Raw genomic sequence first — 19,460 nt, forward strand, 5'->3', positions numbered from 1 at the left:
TCCAAGCAGGAAATAAAAAGAACTGGAAAATGTTCAAAAAGGGCAACAAGGGTGGTCAATGTAGTTTCCACATAGCTTCCATACTAGATATGACTAAATAAACCTGAACTCTAATTAAGAACACGACAGATATCTATGAAATGGGCACCTAGAAAAGGAGGATAAACACTGCTCTCTTACCAAAGAAGAAAGAAGTCATAAAGCCAGAAAGATTAAAACAACAGGCAATTGCTCTTCATAAAAATATTTAATTAACCTGTACAACTTCTTCCTATTTGCATCCTAAAAGGTTACATAAGTTCAACAGGGGACTGGGTAAGTTTAAGGAAGGAAAATTCACTGCAGGTGATTTACAGAAACCAGCTCTGACTCAGGAAGTTCCGACATTACAAGTTGTTAAGAGACAGAAGAATCTTCTGAGGAGGCATTACCATCTCCTTGCTCTAGTCTTACTCTCTTTCCCAGCAGTCTGCTTCTGGCTATTGTCAGGAATAGGATACTAAGCTAGGAAAGTCTTTTTTCTGCCTTAGTTTATTCTTTAGTTAGCAGATTTTAAGACAGTGAATTATTCCATGCTACAAGAAGAAACCAAAAGCCTTGCAGTGATTATGGGGAGCTGACAACACAGCCAGGAAAAAGTCACTTATCCAATGTCTAGTTGCTACAAACAAGACTTAGGGAAATGCCTCCTTTTAGGTCATTCAAAATAGGAAAACATCTAATGAGCTATATCTCTTTCCACTCATGCTATGCTCATCAACAGAACGGTTTGGCCAATCAGTTAGCTCTGCTCATTTCATTATGATCCTTTCATGTCCTTACGTCCTCATCTAACATTTCCACCTTTCTACAGTTCATTCGGTTTATCAAATACCACTTCCATACCCAAAGAGATGATGACTTAACCTTATTTTTCATTTGTCATAAATTACTCAAATGAAAAATAAGTAATTTACAGGTTACGAGTTTAGCTGTTTCACATTTTTTTTTCTACTTTTGGATAGATGGTAGGCATAGATGAAGCAGGGAAAGGACAAGGACTCCAATTCCTAACAAGACTGGGAATGTGGTAAGGAGAAATGGTTCTGCAAATCTTCTGATGCTCCCACAACTAACAGAACAATATATGTTTTGGGGTAAATGAAATCCATCACTCACTCTAGTAGCAGAAATTTGACATACAAGGGCTTCTTTGTCCAGCTGATGAAGTTTCCACTTCAGGTCTGCTGGGTTGAATTTCATTTGGCAGCTGTATGTTTATTGGTCTTTAAATTCTGAATTAAATTCATTACCAGAATAGTGCAGTTCAGTATTGCATTCAAGCTTCATATTCAGGCTGGGTTTTTGAAGTCATGTGCAGTATTGATCATAGAAGTTTAAACTGTCCACAGTTCCCATTCTAGGAAATGAATCTGTAGCTCTTGTATGTGCAGAGAAAAAGGAACAAATGAGTAGTGAAATAAAAATCTAATATATCCTCTCAGTCCTGAATTCATAATACAGCTGACCAAGGATCATGACAAATTTCAAGCAGCCATTTAAAAGGTTTCAAAGCTACAATTTATGAGAAATATTTTCAAATAAGGACAGAGGCCTTTGAGACTAAATACCTAATCCTTGAATGAACCAGTGTACCACTTCCATTTGACATTTTCTAGCAGTATTCCTACCTGGCAGGATGCAGCACAACCACCCCCGCCAACTTTTGTAGGAAAGTCGAAGAATATGCATCAGTTTAGTTGCATCACTGAAAGAGATTCCTTCCCCACCCCAATCCCACAGTTAATTATTCTTGCTATGTTCCTTTTACTGGCCTATGTATTTTGGACAGGGTCAGATTAGGTTCTGCACATGTTAGCTCCCCAGTTTGGCTGTCTGTATAGCTGTTAGTGCCACAAGGAAGGTGAGCGAAAACGAGCTGCAAAACAGAATACCACTCCCTTCAGTGGCAACACAAAATTAAGCCAGATTGAAGTGAACACAACCACTGCTTCAAAACAGGTAAATTTCTAACAGCAAATATGAAGTAAAAAAGAATGATACAACATTCTCTCTACTAAAATACAAGACTTGTCCAAGAAAACATCTGTAGAATTAGCCCCAGGCCAAAGATTCTATTCATAACTGAATACACAATTTTCAGTGCTCACATCTTGATATGTATTCTTCCAATGTATCAACAGCTACATGCAACAGGTTCTGCATCAAAGTATTTTTTCTAAACATCTGACAAGATCCTATATTGGAGAAAATGATACCAAATAGTTCTCTACCATAGAAAAAAAAAAGGTTTATTACAGCAAATAAACTAAACTCAAAGGAATCAGTTCTCTGAGATTTCTAGTGGACCTAAAAAAATAAAATTTAGATATATTCCCAAAGTATATGAAGAGACTGAGGTGACAGCACAGAGCTGCAATATAGAAGAAATTAAAGGAAAAGATTCTTAAGAATGGTGGAAGAAGGACACAAATTTAAACAAAAAACAGCCAAGGTCAAAAGCTGAAGAGATAATTTCCATGATTCTGCACAGAAGCTGTAAGCAAAATATAAATAATACCGGTCATGCCAGTACACACCAATGTAATACTCTAGAGTACTCTTTGGGCTACAATTGGTGAAAGCTGGGCTAAGCAGTATGGCTACCTTTTATTCTTTTTCTACAGATATGTGTTTTTCCGCATGTTTCTTCAGAATTGATGAACTAGATTCCTAATTTATCAAGACTACACAGGAGCATCAGACAGAAGGGAAACTCTGGTAGTTACATCTGTGTAAATCTCTCTTCTGTGCATCACTATTTCAAAATAAGCTCAGCCAAGACATGGATGATGCCCTGAGAACAAATAAAACTCACGCATTTTCACAGAACACTAATTTAGCTCATCTATTGTTTCTTGGTAAGATGTCCAGAAGAGGGGAGAGGAGGAGAGGAATTAATTTATGCCATTATTTAAGGGCCAGACATGATCCTTCCCGCATGCCCATGCAAGGACACACTCTCACTTTCATGCACTGACTGCATATAACACACCCAAATCCATGGAGGACAATGGAAAATGACTTCATGTAAAGCTGGCAGACATCAATGGAGTACAGCAGAGCTTTAGCTCCTCCTGACATGGTTATGCAGGTGTACTGCAAAAGGTATCTTCTGTCAGCTATCAGGTTTGCTGTAGATATATTTCTCTCATAGAAGTGCTTAAGAGAAGTTGTTCCCTCATAAAAACTCCAGAGCTATACACCTAAGTTTCTGTTTTGTTTTATGGTCATGCACTTTTTGAAATTATCTAAGTTTGTCTTCTACATTGTTAGTACTCTGTCTTCATAATGGGGGAAAAAAAAGAAAAGAAAAATCAATGTGCTATTACCCTGTCAACCTACCCTTGCAAGAATTCTTTGAACATCAATGCTTAAGTGGGAAAAATGTATGCATTAGCATCATTAAGCACAGTAATTTTTTTTACTTTAACATAAAATAGAAATTAGATGCAAAAACTGATTTAGTGTAAGAAGAAAGGGCTCACAGCAGAAGTAGAAAGATAAATCAGTAAACAAGTGTCCTAAAATGTTTCACTATGCAGAAGGTACACCACTAAAAAAAAAAACCACTCCTGAAAATATCTACAAAGTGATGCACTGTGAACCAAATCTGAGGGCACTGTCCTCCGATGCATGCACATACAAGTTCAGTTTCAACTGCCCTTCCTACTGAAGCAGTCAAAACAATACCTACGTAAACCTAAAAGCACAGGATGCATCAGTGGTATTTACACATATCAGGGATGCTTGAATCATACAGCTCTTATACATGTACAAGCAGAACCCACAACAGGGGGCAAATATTTAGTGATGATTTCTCAATGTCTCAATTACATGTACCAGAGTTGTTAAAAAAGCTCTGAGGAGTTCAATTAATATTTAGAAAAGTATACACTTCGCCATTGGGACAGGAATAACAAGAATTTTACAGCTGTTAATAGAAGTTTCATTTGGAAAATTGGTCAATACAAGGTTTAAGTAAACATTGTTGCTTACAGCTTTAGAAGGTGTGGGCAAATGACATTTACTTTGTAGGCAGCATGAACTACGTAACTGGTATAAATGGGTCTTTGAGACCCAACAACTGCAATATCTCATTCATCAGTGTACTTAGAATTGTGAACTGGAATTCCAATTACTGAACAAAATCTATTACCAATTTGAGTCACTTGGGTAAAAAACCCTTCTCTACCTCCACAGTAGTTAATTCTCTCGAATTATTTTAGAAACAATCAAGAGGAATGAGTCTACTGAGTTTGACTAAAATAAACAATCACTATATCTGCTAATATAATGCCACAATCTGTAAAGCAAATAAAAAAAAATATTACTTATTAGGACAGCCTGCTTTGAAGGGTTAACTTTAGCAGACCACTCTTTGAAAATAACAGGAAAAGTCAGAGAAATTATTGCATTGCTATTATCACATTCAGTTTTGAATATAATTGTATCTGATAAAAAGATTTAATAAAGCCCCCATAAGTAGCTTTTAGTTTTATTTTACTTTTTGAGATAACTTTGGAAATAGTAGCTTTCCCTTGAAGACAAATGCTGTTAAAGCACATTTTTATGGCACATAAACTAGCAGTTGCATTGTCTCAGGCTTCTGAATATATTTAACTTGCCGCTTTTTTGTCATATATGAACAATACATTAGATGCCTGCAGACAAACAATATCTACTACTACACAACTGGCTTCATACAAGAAGATTATAGCGATGTCTATCGACAAATATCCAATTCTCAGATTTTGCTTTTTTCAGATATTCTTTTTGTATTAGCTTTCTGCAATACATATTTATCAGGATAACTTTTGTATGAAGTACTGCCATGGCAGGAACATGATAAAAAAATACTGCTGTAACACTAAGGAAAGATCTGATACAACTTCAACACTAAATTGTTTCACTTACACTGAGAAATGGAAGAAAGAAGTAGAACTGTATTTACATACACTACTTACCCGCGTGAAGGTACCCTCGAAACTGTGAATATCCAGCTGTGGCTTCTGAGCATAAACATAAGCATTGATTGAAAAGAGATCCTGTAAAACAGATTAATGTACTTGCTATTATTTAAACTTTAATCACATATTTTGTATTGAAGAACCTTTTAGTGGTAAAGATTCCAGTTTATGACCACCACCACCCCCAAGTTAAGTTCATGAAATTTTTACCCAACTAAGAAACATGCTGTTTTTCAGTACATCTTGCTATAAAGGAACCAGATCCGAGATGATATTCTGAATGTGTTGACAGTTCAAACACTAAACTGTTTTACATTTACAAGTTAGAAATTTTATCTAATTTATTTTCTCTTAACAGCTCCATTTTAATTTATAATAGTATAATCTTAAATTATCTTCCATACATTTGTTCTTCTAAAAATAAAGTGGGTTTTTATTGTTTTGAACAAAACTGGAAACAAAATAACTTGTCCAGCAAGGACAAATCCAACTGAACACAAGAGGAAAAAATGGAATTGATTCAAGTTCTCCTAAATGCTCAAGCACATCTCCATAAGAAAACCCCATCAGCTTCAAAGAAGCCTGGATACATCAACAGGATTATTCAAATGCCTAAAGTGAGGGATACACTAAACTAGTCTGAAAAAAATAGGGTCTAATACACATGGTACTATACTACTCATGACAGCAAACTACCCATGAATATTCCTATCCTAAAACAAACCATGAACATTACTATCCTAAAACTAAGAATAATAAGAGATAGATATTACAGTAGCAGGCTCTATAAATAGATGATGGTATGGTATAAACAGGGTAAGGAAAAAAAAAATAAAGTTGATTATTGTTAGATCTTAAAGAGCTGTCCCTAGAGGCCCAGGGAGGATCACCTTAAAATTCTGAGACAATTATTTCATCACGTAATTGTTCTGAAACATCTACCTCCCACAGGAAAAATAGCACAGACTAATTGTTAAAAAGCTGATAAAAAAAAGGGCTGACTTCTCACCATAAAAGCAAACCTTTTGGAGCTTTTTAGATGGTCAGGACCAACAGCAGCTAAGAGATTTCAACACAAGTAGACCACTCATGCATGGATCCACAATCCAATTTCTACTTTGGAGAGGAGCAGGTGCTTTGGTACTCAGTCGATCTAAGAATCATAACCTCTGATGAAGTGCAACAGTGTCTACCTTCTCACTGGACGTAGCACCTATTTGGGTTATCTCCATCCTTTATTACTTGATGACTCTTGCAAAAGGCTAATCAGCACTATCTCTGGGGAACAGATTACATGGCTACAATACCTTGTTCATGCTAGCTAGAATGTGCTATCTTCAAAAGCAGAATTAATTTTATAGCCTTTCATAGACATATAACCACACCTTGGCATAAATGTAGCTATTTAAAAGGCATGCCGTTATTTTTTGTTCATAATTTTGAATATAAGAAAAAATAACTATATTTGAATATCACATAATTTGAACATTACAAAAATTAAAGGCGCAACTGTCCATCCCTGTTAACACCTTAAAATGACACATTTGTATCCTTTTGTTTCTCCGATAAAACGGCTACAGATTTTTTGAGTATCATTATTTTTTCACTTTTCCAGATCAAAATGAATTTTTTAAAATCTATTGTACATTTATCAAACACATTTGACTTTAGTTTAAAAATGTGTAGCTCTATAAATAATTAATTCATATTTCTATTTATATTCTGCAGACAAGAAATCTTTTACTTCATACCTTGAAAAAACACAGACTTTGTATTTCATATGCTTTTGAAAACATGAATCAAATCTGAACATTAACTCCCATAAATTATCTTTATCTTAAACCATTAGCCATTTATTGTAATCTTTCACATGAAGTTCATTCATTTCATCCTTGTTCTTCCAACCTACTTTCATCAGGTTCACAAGAAATAATTCATATGAAACCAATACACATGTGGTGTCCTATATCTTCATCATTCACTTCTTTCCAATCTGTTATCACCTACAATTTAGCTAATCCAGGCTATTATGTGCTTTATTATGCAAAGAAAAATAAAGAGTCTCTCAGTAGTGGATAGCACAGCAGAAAACTAATACCACACACATACTCATATACACAATAAGAACTGCTAGTGAAATGCGTCAACCAAGAACTTCTCTCTTTTCAAAGAATGCCTTAGTGGGAAGCAACATTAGAATAAAAGGAAGCAGAAATATCCACTTTAAGTATACTGGCATTTGTACAGTAATGTATTTTCCTGGTTTCTAATCTGTTTTCTGCTGCTGTGATGTTCTCCTTTGTTACATTGTAAATGTAAACATTTCTACCACATTCTTTTGGTGGTTTTTTGATGTTTAGCTCTCCTTTTGTATTTCTGATTTGACACCTAGACTTTCATGTTTTCTTTTTTTTTCTTTTTTGAATTTCAACTCTGAAATGAATTCACTTATCTTTCTAAAAAAACTGAGATCTGCACATTCCCTACACGTTTATGGCATTACTCTGGAATGCCACAAACTAGAACCAGCAGAGTATTCAAAAAGTGCATGTTTTTTCCTAAAACTAAAAAAATTAAGAAAAACCTATGCTCTGAGAGAAATCTGGGATGGTAGTTCATTGGCTTTTTATTCATGAGTAGCAGAAAGAAAAGACATTCAAGCATATTACACGTTCTCAGTGGCTTTCTGAAGTACTTCTTAATTCTTAGGGTAAAGAAAAGGGATAAGGACTTTTTTCAGTAGCCCAATGCTCTGTACTCCAGAAGGACATCATTCTCAGGCCAATAAAATACAGTAGTTGAAGTTTTATAAACCAAGGGAAAGAAAAGGAAATCCAAATAGTGATACAGTTATAGAAGACAGATTATGTACAAACTGCATTTAACAATAATCATTACTGTAAGAGTACAAAGATGTTCCTTCACCTAGTGCTGCTTTCCCAGTAGTAGGTGCTGTGCATTTCTCATCTTAGTGTCTTGAAAGAAGTCACAATGGTGAATTTAACAAGGAGATACCAGGACTTGTACACAACACTACATGTAAACATAACTTGTGCTCGCTGAGCAAGAAAAATTTACCTGGTTAGGTTATGTCATTGCTTCCGCCTACATAAAAGCAGGGAGAAGGGAAATTACCTTAAACAAAGGCTTTAATTATGCTTTTTTTAAAAAAAGACTACTTTTTATTAATGATTTAACTAATGAGGGACTTGATCTTCATGAAATTCAGCTTCAGTAAAGAATTCTTTTCATACTGTAAGCATCGAACTGCTGGGTTCACTGAAGCCAAATTGTTCTACTGATATGTTCAATGGAAACAGCATTCTGCATCTAAAATTATGTTGCCTTTAGGAAACAGTGGGGAAAAACCACCTCAGTTATTTTCTTACTCAAGAAGTAAGAATTGAGTAGGGGGATTGTAACAGTTCTAGATTAAAGAAACTATATGAAGGACTTGAATCTCAAGCAATAAAAATTAAGTTGCTTTTATACAACAGTAGATGAAATTTTTAAAAAACTTTTGTCTCATATTTGAAAATAACTCAGAACAATGCATTTCATCCTTCTACAATGAAAGTCAGGAAATGATGATGGTACAATAATGAAAATGTTCTCTTTTGCATTTCACAATTTAAAATTCACCATAAAGTTATCAATAACATAGAAAAATCTCCTCTATTAGGTCAAGGGCAACATTTGTTCACCTTACTTAAAGATCATTAAAATACATTCTTAATCATAACATGTAGTTCATTACGTATAAAATTGCCTTTGGTTCAATAAAACTAATTAAATGTAAATGGTATTGTTTACTGCTGTATGGATCTTCTGATATAAATCAGCAAGTCACCATTTATTGAAAATTAAAGTGACCTCATTGCTGTTAATAAATTTAGTTGATCACATAAGCTAGAGAAGAATGCCTCAATGCATACTACTGCCTGAACTGCCTCACCTATAACTATGAAACTGTAAGAAACCTAATCTAGGTGTTACAATATTTGCTGCTCAGCCATCATTAAATGACTTCCTGAAATTTTAATTCTCTGATCACATTAAGTGCTTTAGAAAGACAACAAAATCTGTACTGATCATCTTGGTGGTGTCACCTGTTCTTTAAGAAAAGCTCTGAAGGTCTGCAGGTTTGTTTATTCTGGGTGCTATAGTGGGTAGGGTTACAGTGCTGCTCTGTTGACACGACTGACAGCCCATGCCAACACAAGATATTCACCGCCTTTACATCGGATAACTAAAGAAATCAAAATGAGTCACAATTACGGAGAGTATATTCTGCCCAACACATGATGAAATTGTTTATAGTCCATTTTATGTTCATCTTGAACGCATTCTCTTAAATTATTAAAGATACATTTTAATATGAAAATATGAACTGTAAGCCTCAGCTTTGAAAACACGCTGCAAGCACATGGAGAAGCCACTCTAACAGGTGTTGCTTTATGCATGGAGAGTCCCTGGAAGCCACGTAAAGCACTACTGCAATGAATAACTGCTACTTCAGACAGAAAGTTAGCTGCAACTATCTGTTCCGTTGCAGCAAAACCCCAGAACTTCGACCCAAAGACAGCAAGGGCAAAACACTGGACCCCAGAGATTGGGCTCTGCACCCCTCTGCCTGAAGAGGTTCTCTTTGTGAACTGACCCCCTCCAGCCAACTGCTGGTTTACCATAAACACGCATTAAGTTAACCCTGGAAACCTAACCCATTTTTGCAGCCACCCATACAAATATGAGCATGCAATGCAGTTTAAAGGCAGCGTTGAATTTAACCACGAGCTTCAGGTTTTTGAAACGGACAAGACTACTAGAACTCTTAACCTCTCCCCGTAATTCTTCACAAGCACTGAATATATCGCGCTCTACCCCTTTTCTTTACCCTGTCTTTCAACTAATCCGAAACTAGTTTCGTGAATTATCACAGAACCGCCTGGGACACGGCTCCCCCTCACCTGAGGGCGGGGCAGGGCGGGGGGCGGGGCCCCGCGTGCCGCCTTCCCGCCGCTGCGCCAGCGGCCGCCCAGCAGGGGGCACCCCGGAAGTGGGGCACTGCAGGGCCGCCCCTCGCGCGCGCCTTCCCGCGCCGCAGGACCGCCCAGCCCGTGCAGCGTCGCGGGGCACGGAGAGAAGCCGGCGCTTATCGGCTGTGAATGAGCTGGGATTTGGGAAGGTTCCTTTCCCAAAATTCCTTAAAGCAAAACGAGTTTTCTTTAACGGCTTGATTTTAAAAAAGCTAAAGCAAACCATTTCGATAGGTGTTCCCTGAAGTGCCGCCTTTTCTCCACCTCGGTTATTCTGGGGGCACACGCGATGCACTGCCCGCCTCGTGCAGCTCATACTGCAAACAGGAGACGAGTATCGCGGCTCTGCAGCTTCTTCTAGCTGAAGGAAGGATCACTGCCCGATTCTAACCTTTGCCAGACTGCTCTGAACCCCAACAAGTCTCTGAAAAGTAATTTTATGCCTATCAAAAAGCATATGGCCTTATTACACACTGTACAGGTTAGCGAGATAATCACTGTAAAACAGCGTTTTTTCAAGATAGGAACAGAAACAAAGCAGAGGGGTATTTCACAAAGCAACAGACATTTTCGAGTTGGCATCTAGGAAGCAACTTGCCTGATTTTTCAGTTTTATTAAGAGAAGTTTGCAGCAACAGAGGAAACTGGAGAAACCTAGGGTGAGAAAAAGTCTACTTGAAACGGATTTCTCAAGTGATCCTTACTTTTAACCAAGTTGCTTCGAATTTTTTCTGCTGCGTGCACAAGAGTTTGAATACTGTTTGATTAGAAAACTTCAACTACATATTTTAGGCATCCCTTTTTAGAGAAGTTGGGTGTAAAGTTTCAAAGGGTGCTAAACACTATCCCTACATCTTTAAAGCGTGTGTCTATTTTTACTCATTTTCCAAAACCATTATTTTTACTGTAACTATAAAGAAATAATTCTGCCCACTGCATTTTAATTTAACTTAAAAAAAATACATGTAGGGCCTACATACAGGTACACCTTATAACTCTACAAAGAATTAAAAAAAATTAGGTTTAGAATCAAATAATTTCATAATGCTATTTTTTTGTTAGGTTGAAATTCACACTTGCTTAGAGCTTCATATTAATCTTCTGAAGTTGTCCACCCACGGAGTTTCTTTAGATGGCTGATGCTCTTGCATATTATTGACATCACAGTAAAGGTAAAAGTGTCTTTGCAGAAATTAAAGAAATACCAGGGATGTGCACTGAGCATTATCTTCTGTGAAGGATGTGGGTATCCCCTAAAAAGGATTTACATTTGGGTGCATTAGGCTACCATTTCCCCAAAATATTCACAGACAGATGGGGCTTAGGAGTGAAGCAGATACATGACATGACCACTGTAAACAGTCTAAGACCAGCTGGGAAGCAGCCATTTAAAATGATCTCATTAAAGAACCACCAAGTGTCAATGGTTTAATCAAACCATACAATATGGAAATTGTGAGATAGTTTAGTTTAGTTGGCAGGAAGTATTATACCCAGTGTTAGTTACTTCAGGATGATATGTCAGCTTAATGCAGTCTTGGCTAGTGTGGTTAACCCCCATAACCACGTGATGTGAGAAGGAGCAGAGGCACATCAACTGCTTAGTGGCTTCCATTTGCTGCTGGTAGCCAGGGAAGGTTTAAGTGTACGTAGCTCCTTGATTAACTGCACCTGATGATGCAACTCAGGTTGTCACCTACAGCTCAAGAAGAAGGAGAATATAAAAATCTTGCAAGAAGCACAGATCAGTCAGAGGTAGATTAACAGCAGTAAGTGGAAACAAGTATACTGTTTCCAAGACACGTGAATAATTTCTTGGTGGTATCTTGCCCTTCCCTCCCCCACATGGCCAAAACAACCACCACCTGAAGAAAACCTTCACTTTTGCAGGATGTTGAGGCTGCATGTCCTACCATTCAAATGCAGACTCCCCAACTTCAGCCATTTCTGATTTAATTTTCCACTGTGAACAACTACAATACAGACATTTACTTCTTTCAAATCAAATGCACAGGTTTAGCTATAATTTTATACTGTCTCCATAGACGCTTAACAATTTATTTGTCAAGTCTGTTGATAACTTTTTTTTTTTTTTTAACAAAGAATGTAATATAAAAGTTACAGTACAACAATTCCCTGCTCTGTCAGGTCTATTTCTTCCCAGCAAGGAGGGAAAACTTCAGACATGGATTTGGGAGGGTTGGGGTTTTTTTTAAATAAATATATAAAACTTTTTTATTTTCTTTTCCAAAGGAGAGTGTAGAGAAACCTTTGCATTGTAATTTACTCCAGATTTCAGCCTCAGAACACCAAAGCTCAGGTCACTGAAATTTCCAAGCTCAGAACAGTGAAATTATAACCAAACAGAACTCGAAGAGGCAGTGCTCTGTGCAGAGTTGTATTTGCCAAGTGCAGTCAGTGATGCTTCCAAAACAAAGAGGAAATAAAAAAATAATAGCTGTTGGACACAGTTGTAACTATCTGAAAAGCACTATTTAATTAAAAAAAAAAATATCAAAGCAAGGTAGAAAATTGACTGGATTTTAGTTAAATGCATGCATCTGTCATTTTTTTTTTAAATGAGAAAACAAGATAGGCCAATGATTAAATGGTAAAAACCTACAGGAAAGGCATTATTACTGCAGGTAATGCAACTTCAGGTTACAGAACACTTGTTAAAGTCTGTTCTTGCACCAGAACTCCCGGTCTTGGAGCCTGACTTGGCACAACCAACCTTCAGTTCCATCTCTTGTCCCCAGTCCTCTAAATACGAGCCTAGCTATTTTTGACTTCTCCTTTCACATGTGAAGGCAGTAGCCAGAGCACTATGAACACAGGGAAAAATCTCCCCCTTTTGCTATTTTCACTGTGGCAGCAACTGTAATTCTGAAAGAAAAACTGCAGAAGTCCTGCTAAAATCTGGCAGATAATCTAACACTTTTTCTATCGAGATAGCATATAAACAATCCTCTTAAGGTAGGTTTGCCCTTAATAAAACACCTAAAGGATTTAGTGTCAAAACACAAGAAATTCTGTACAGGTAGATGTCCACAAGCTTGTAATTTCAGTATGTTTTCAGAGGAAGTGTCTTAATACCAAGCCAACTCTCCTGTAAAATACCAAGCTTCCCTAGTACAAGGGACACGACTCAGCTTCTCATTGAGACATTTATACAATTCTGCATACATTTTTGTAGATACATGTCTATTTTGAATGTATACATATATACAGACATACATGTGTCCTTTTTCATGATTTTAATAGTTACCCGTGACACAACACATATACACACTCAAAAAATCAACACATTCAGGCAACTCTTAAGAGAGCCCTTCTTGCATGAACTTGCACATTGCACCTAGTCAGACCAGAAAGCATGTTGATAACAAAAAGCACTTTACCTTCAAGAGCAGACTGCTCTTTCCCAAGCTTACAAGTTAGTGATTAAAGCACCAGTTCCGGAGGCAAGAATGACTTGCACTTACAGTGTAACTCTTGGCTGAAAACACTACAACTGTGACACGCTTCTGCAGAGTATGGATCTCAGTGAGAACCACAATGAGAACCAATAAGTTGAAAGATAAAAATCCAGTACTGTCTCAGTTTCTTTACAATGTAAAATCAAGAGTATTTGCATAACCAACTTCTCATTCCACATTCAGTTGGATACCCATCTCCTATTTATTGCAAAAACTAAGACTGTGGTAACAGGTATTTTCCAATACTTACAATAATTGTAACAGTCTTTTCGATAAGAGACAGATATGCATACATGGAAGATATCTTAAAAGCAAACAGATAAAATGCTTACCCCCAACGCTGGTAATCTTTGTGTGCAACTGACAGCAACCTTCAGTTTCCAGTCTGTTTCTCCATCGAGCTGGTCAGTTCGAATGAAACACGAACCTGGGAGTCATAAAGAGACATCAAACAGATATTTTGATCTCAAAAATTCAGTTTGGGTTAAAAAAATTTAGAAGAGTGAAAATAAAGCAACATACAACCATTTTTAAATAAATATCCTACATATAAAAGGATTCATATTTTGGAATGTCTGTGTGCTTTCTTCCAGAAATGCTCCAGATATCACAATAGCACATTTTTTCTGATAAAATTAGCAATATCCTATTTATGAATGAGGGAGAGAAATCCTATTTTACAGGTTTCTTAATAGTTTCTAAACAGGTTTCCAAATGTTATCAGAAGAGATACAACTTTGCGGGCTGAAGTTGAAACAAGTTTAGGTTTTTTTCTTTTTAGAATTGTCATTTGCACAATTCCAACACAATAGAATAATGAACTGATGCCTGTGATTTTTGTCTCTTTGCTGGTATGACATCACAAACTTCCACTGTTTATAGTCTCCCAGCTTCTCTGAAAATTATTTTTTAAAATAAATCCTCCACATGGATACTATTTAAAACAATATGGGTCCCAATGTATTACACTTAAATTATTTTGAATCATCTGTAATTGTCAAGCATCCAAGGCTACTGAAACCTGTCAACACATGCACAGTACTTAAGATATGAGGGAAGCTCAAGGTACAGACTGATACATACTGAAGAGAATCAGTATGCTTGACAGACAGAAGACTAGTATTCAAGAAACAGAAAACTGAGACCAGTGCACAGCCTCTCCCTGCCCCAATAACTAGTTTGATGGGTATCATCAAGCATAGACTATTACATAAATTACTAATGTAAGATTCAAAAAAGACTGCACACGAACATTGCAAATCTATTAAAAACATATACAATTAGCTACAATTTCCATCTAGTTTGAAGCCTTTAAAAAAGGTGGTAAAGTTTTAGCAATACTCTTCACAATTGCAGTACACTAAAGAAACCTTAAATATTTCTGAAGTAGTAATTACAACTTCCATTACGCTACAGCCTAACAACTGTATACACTATTGTTACTATGTGCTATGAGTGTGAAATAAAAATAGAATTTTCTAGTTATTTGTAAATTTTAAACAATGTGTATAGACTTATATGCATATATACCCATAATTTCTCCTATATTTCAATCAATCCAATAAAAACTAACATAGTTTCATCACTAGAAGTGATATGGTAGCAATTAAACTGAAAGAAACACCGACAAAGGACTTTATCCAGGTTTGAGTCTTCTTACACTGTCCTGGTTTTGGCTGGGATAGAGTTAATTTTTCCTCTTGGTAGCTAGACTAGTACTGAGTTTTGGATTGAGTATGGGATTTGGTATGAGAAGAATGCTGATAAAGCACTGATGTTTTCAGTTGTTGCTAAGAGATCAAGGTCTTTTCAGCTCTCCAGGTCCTGCCTGTGTGCAGGTGTACAACAAGCTGGCAGGGATCATGGTCAAACCACCAGACCAAACTTAGCCAGTGAAATATTCCATATCATATAATGTCATGCTCAGTATATAAAGGAGGGGTGGCTGGGAAGGAGGGGGCACTCTCTCTCGCTTCTGGGACTGCGACAGCAGGATCTTGGTATTTTGGGATCGCTAGCTAGGAATGGGCTAGGTATCAGTCAGAAGGTGGTGAGCAATTGCTATGTGCATTACCCATTTGTACTTCCTATTACTGTTATCGTTTTATTTTATTACAACTATTAAACTGTTTTTATCTCAACCTATGAGTCTCTCTTTACCCCTCCGATTTATCCCCCATCACCTGGGTAGGGTGAGCGAGCGGCTGTGTGGTGTTCGGCTGCCAGCTGGGTTTAAACCACAACATACACAGACAAGAAGACACTGTGCTAAAGCTTTGAATCTAATAAGCAATACATCAAGAAAGGGTACCTACCAGTGAACACAAAATTAAGAGAGAGATTCCTTTATAGGACACATGGACCCTGATGTAAGTAAAATCTAACAGAACCCAATGTTTTATTCATCAAAAGCTGTAAATTAAGCAGTTCAATGAGAACGGTCTGAAAGGTCATACTTGAGAAGCCACCTGAAATTGTATCTGACTAGAAGGCAGCATTTTTGCACAAGTCTTGAAAGAAGCTTACAAGCCTTCATGTACCAGCTGTATTTATATTAAGTGCATAGCAAGTAAACAAATCTTTAAATGTTAATTTAAACAGCTCTCAGAACACATTATCACAACTAAATTTCACCCAAAGCTTAGAGCTGCAAGCTGCAAAGCTGTATCTAAAAGTTCTCGAAAAGCTGATTTTATATTCTTGACAGGATTCCTTACGGATTCTCTTCTAAAAATAAAATACTATAAAGCACTTTTTGAAGAGTCCAGTGATATGCACTACATAATAATTAAGGGTGAGGTACCTAGAAACATCTAGAAATACCACGGTTTCACCGCACTTCCTATCCATGGCATAGATGAGCCTGCTTTCCATCATACTTTTCCTGTACAAGACATTTCATGGTTCTCTTTACCCTTCTTGTCAATGTTGCTCTCTTCCATCAATTTCATTTAGAATTATACTATAGATCAATGCAGTTCAAGACCAGTGTTGCTCCTGTGAATGGTTGACTGCACATATATTCATTTAATAGAGCTCACACTATGACATGTATTGGCCAGCTGCATTTCCTCTCCACTTCAGCAGTTAATTTCATCAATAACTTATCTCATAGCCTGTTTCCCTTTTATCTAGAAAAAGGGACTGCTTTCTGCCAAGTCAGCTTTCAATAGTGATCACAACAGCAAAACTGAAACAATACAATCCTCCTCTTTACCTCAAATACTGTGGCAGGTTTGACTAAGTAATTTTAATTATATTATGAGATCCTGATTTTAAGCCTGGTTTAACTAAGCTAGAAACATGGGAGATGAAACACGTCATTAGAAACAATGTATAAAAACAACTCTTCACCCCTACCAAGCCATTGGACCTGTAAAAAAATAAATATATCTCACCGTGTATTGCATGGAAGTCACATGTACTTTACCTTTGGAAAGTGTTTGAGTCAGCAGTACATAAAACTTCTAAAAATTAAAGTCTTGTGAAAAAAATAGCTATTGTAACTGCTCCATTTTGAAATGCTTGGAAGCATTGTCTTCTCCTCCCCAATCACAAAATTTAAAAAAAAAAAAAAAAAACAACAACCAAATGTAGTATAAAATTGTGTTATATACTTTAGGTCAGTGTTAAAAATCTCTTACATTTCTAACCTCAATATGACTTGCCAGGAAAAAAAAAATCCATACATCACATCAGGAATTGCTATTCCCTCTGAATTCAGTGATAACTCTTGAACCTGACAATTACTTTACAACACACAAAGAATCAAAATTTGTTGTTCTGTGCTGCTTAAAGGAAAAGTCAGAAGTATTTTAAATATTTACCAAAGCATAGCTGTCCACAAAAAAAAAAAGATATATTCCACACTGAACTTAAGAAATTTTCATAAGGCTATATACAAAGGAGAATGAATAAAATATAACTTTATAGAATGAGGGCACTAGTCATTCAAGTCTAGTGGACAAAGTTGAACATTGTGAACATGTCTGACTTATTTCTGTCTTTATAGTGAAAATTTTGGAGTGATCTGAATTAGAATTTAAAGGTTGATTTAAGGAAATTACACTGGGTTTAAAGAGTTTAATCATTTATCAAAAGTGGTGCAAACTTCACATAAGCACATTTAAACTAATTTACAGGCATGTAATATTCATTTAGCCTAATCAGTTGAAGACAGACATAAATCAATTTAGAGCATGTCCATGCAAGGTGCTGCCCAAGTACAATTAAGCAGATTTTTAAAACCATTTAATTTGAAATCTGAGACTTGTATGCTTAGGGGAGTCCTAGGACTACAATTCCACTTTTTGTGTTTTAGCAAAAGCTCAACTACTTGAGGCCTGTCCAGAATTTACTCTAAGATTGCTTTTCTGTGGAAAAGCAGCACTTGCAATACAAAGGATGAAAACAATTTTAAGAAACTGAAGTAATTATGTAAATTTACAATATAGGATATGTTGCTAATCATTAACAGATGGTTATTTGAGATACTACAGATAAAACTCATCTTTTTTTAAAGGCTATTTTGTGGGTTAACAGAATGTTGAACAAAAATAATGTTTATTTCAGTAGCTTTAACAGTGTTTTGAAACAGAGATACAAAAGCTCATCTGTGAAGGCACTAATTTAGAACCATGATATGCCTGACCTAGATTTGTCAAACAAAAGTACAGAGTAAGCAGGGAGGATCCTACTTACTCAGTGTGTGCTGGACTTAAGGCTTTCTTTATTCAGAACATCCATACAGGACATGTATATGTCAAATGCTTCTGGGAATGACTTACTCTTATATGTGCATCAGTGACCTCTTTTGTGGGCCTGCCTACCTCTAGAAATCCTGAAAAAAATGGCCCTGAACAAAAAATTTCAAAGTAAGTATAGGTTATGCTTGGAAAATGCTGGTCATATTTTAGCCTTAAACTTTAAAAAAAAAGGGGGGGGAACATCACACACACACCCCCCAACCAGAAAGGGAATATTCTTAATGAAGTAAAACAATTATAAGCTTTCTATTAATTAACACTATACATCATCATCAGATAGCCAAATCTTGTATTTTTTATACTACTAAACTTACTATTGATATTTTATGCATTAATTTCTTTGGGTGTTGGTATCTTTAAATTTCCTTAAGTTACAGTAATGTACATAAACTTGTGCTATCACCAAGCACTTAAGTTTTATTTTTATATACACACTTCTGGGTATTAATTACAGTTTTTAATACATGCTTCTGAAAACAAGCTATTACTTGGGATGTTACGTATTTTCTTAAATGTATTCTAGCTTACAGGTTTTCAAAATAAGTCACTTGGAATAGAAAAATTGTTGTGTGTTAATTATTTATTCCTATTTCATTTGGAAATGTTGTTGTTTCTGATAAGGAGAAAGATGGGTAATTTCTCCTTAAAACAATTAGCTACTATTCCGCCTGTTTACCAAGTAGTGAATGTGTAGTTTACGCAAGAAACCCAGAATACCACTATTGACAGGCTAAGAGCAATCTGCTTTGCAAAAGGAAAATAATTTATTGTATATAAAATTGCATCACCTGATTTTCATGGAAGGCTATAATGAAGAAAAAGGCAAACAAAAAAATCCAAATTATCTGAATTACTTCAAGAATTGATATTTGCAATAACTGTGGAAAGAAAATCTCAACTACCCTAGAGAAGGTGGTTTAGTCTGCTGCAGAAACAAAACTGTGTCATCTGTAGCATTACATACTTTCCTGTGTATTACATACATTGTTCTTTCAGAGGTGTTTTAGGCAAAGGCTCTTTAGTAGAAGACTGCAACAGAACTTTTCTTAGTAGCCTAATAGTGTCCTAAAATAATCAGACAGAAGCAAAATATCCTACCAGTAATACAAGTATGGCCTCGTGTGCTTTGTTAGGCAATAATACTCTTGAATAATCTAAGACCGGGTAATT

General features: G+C 36.2%; 1 protein-coding gene across 4 annotated transcripts in view; it reads right to left on the reverse strand.

The window, feature by feature from the left end:
- The window catches only part of ATP9B (ATPase phospholipid transporting 9B (putative)), a 172,258-nt gene that overhangs the window by 88,726 nt on the left and 64,072 nt on the right, over nucleotides 1–19,460 (reverse strand). For all 4 annotated transcript variants that reach the window (XM_074870554.1, XM_074870545.1, XM_074870536.1 and 1 more), the window contains 2 exons: nucleotides 13,857–13,951; nucleotides 5,007–5,087 (listed from right to left, as the gene is read on the reverse strand). In XM_074870554.1, the coding sequence (XP_074726655.1) occupies nucleotides 5,007–5,087; nucleotides 13,857–13,951 (176 nt within the window). The remainder of the gene's footprint in view (nucleotides 1–5,006; nucleotides 5,088–13,856; nucleotides 13,952–19,460) is intronic.

The sequence above is a fragment of the Strix uralensis genome, chromosome 1 (assembly GCF_047716275.1).
Source record: "Strix uralensis isolate ZFMK-TIS-50842 chromosome 1, bStrUra1, whole genome shotgun sequence".
Lineage (NCBI taxonomy): Eukaryota > Metazoa > Chordata > Aves > Strigiformes > Strigidae > Strix > Strix uralensis.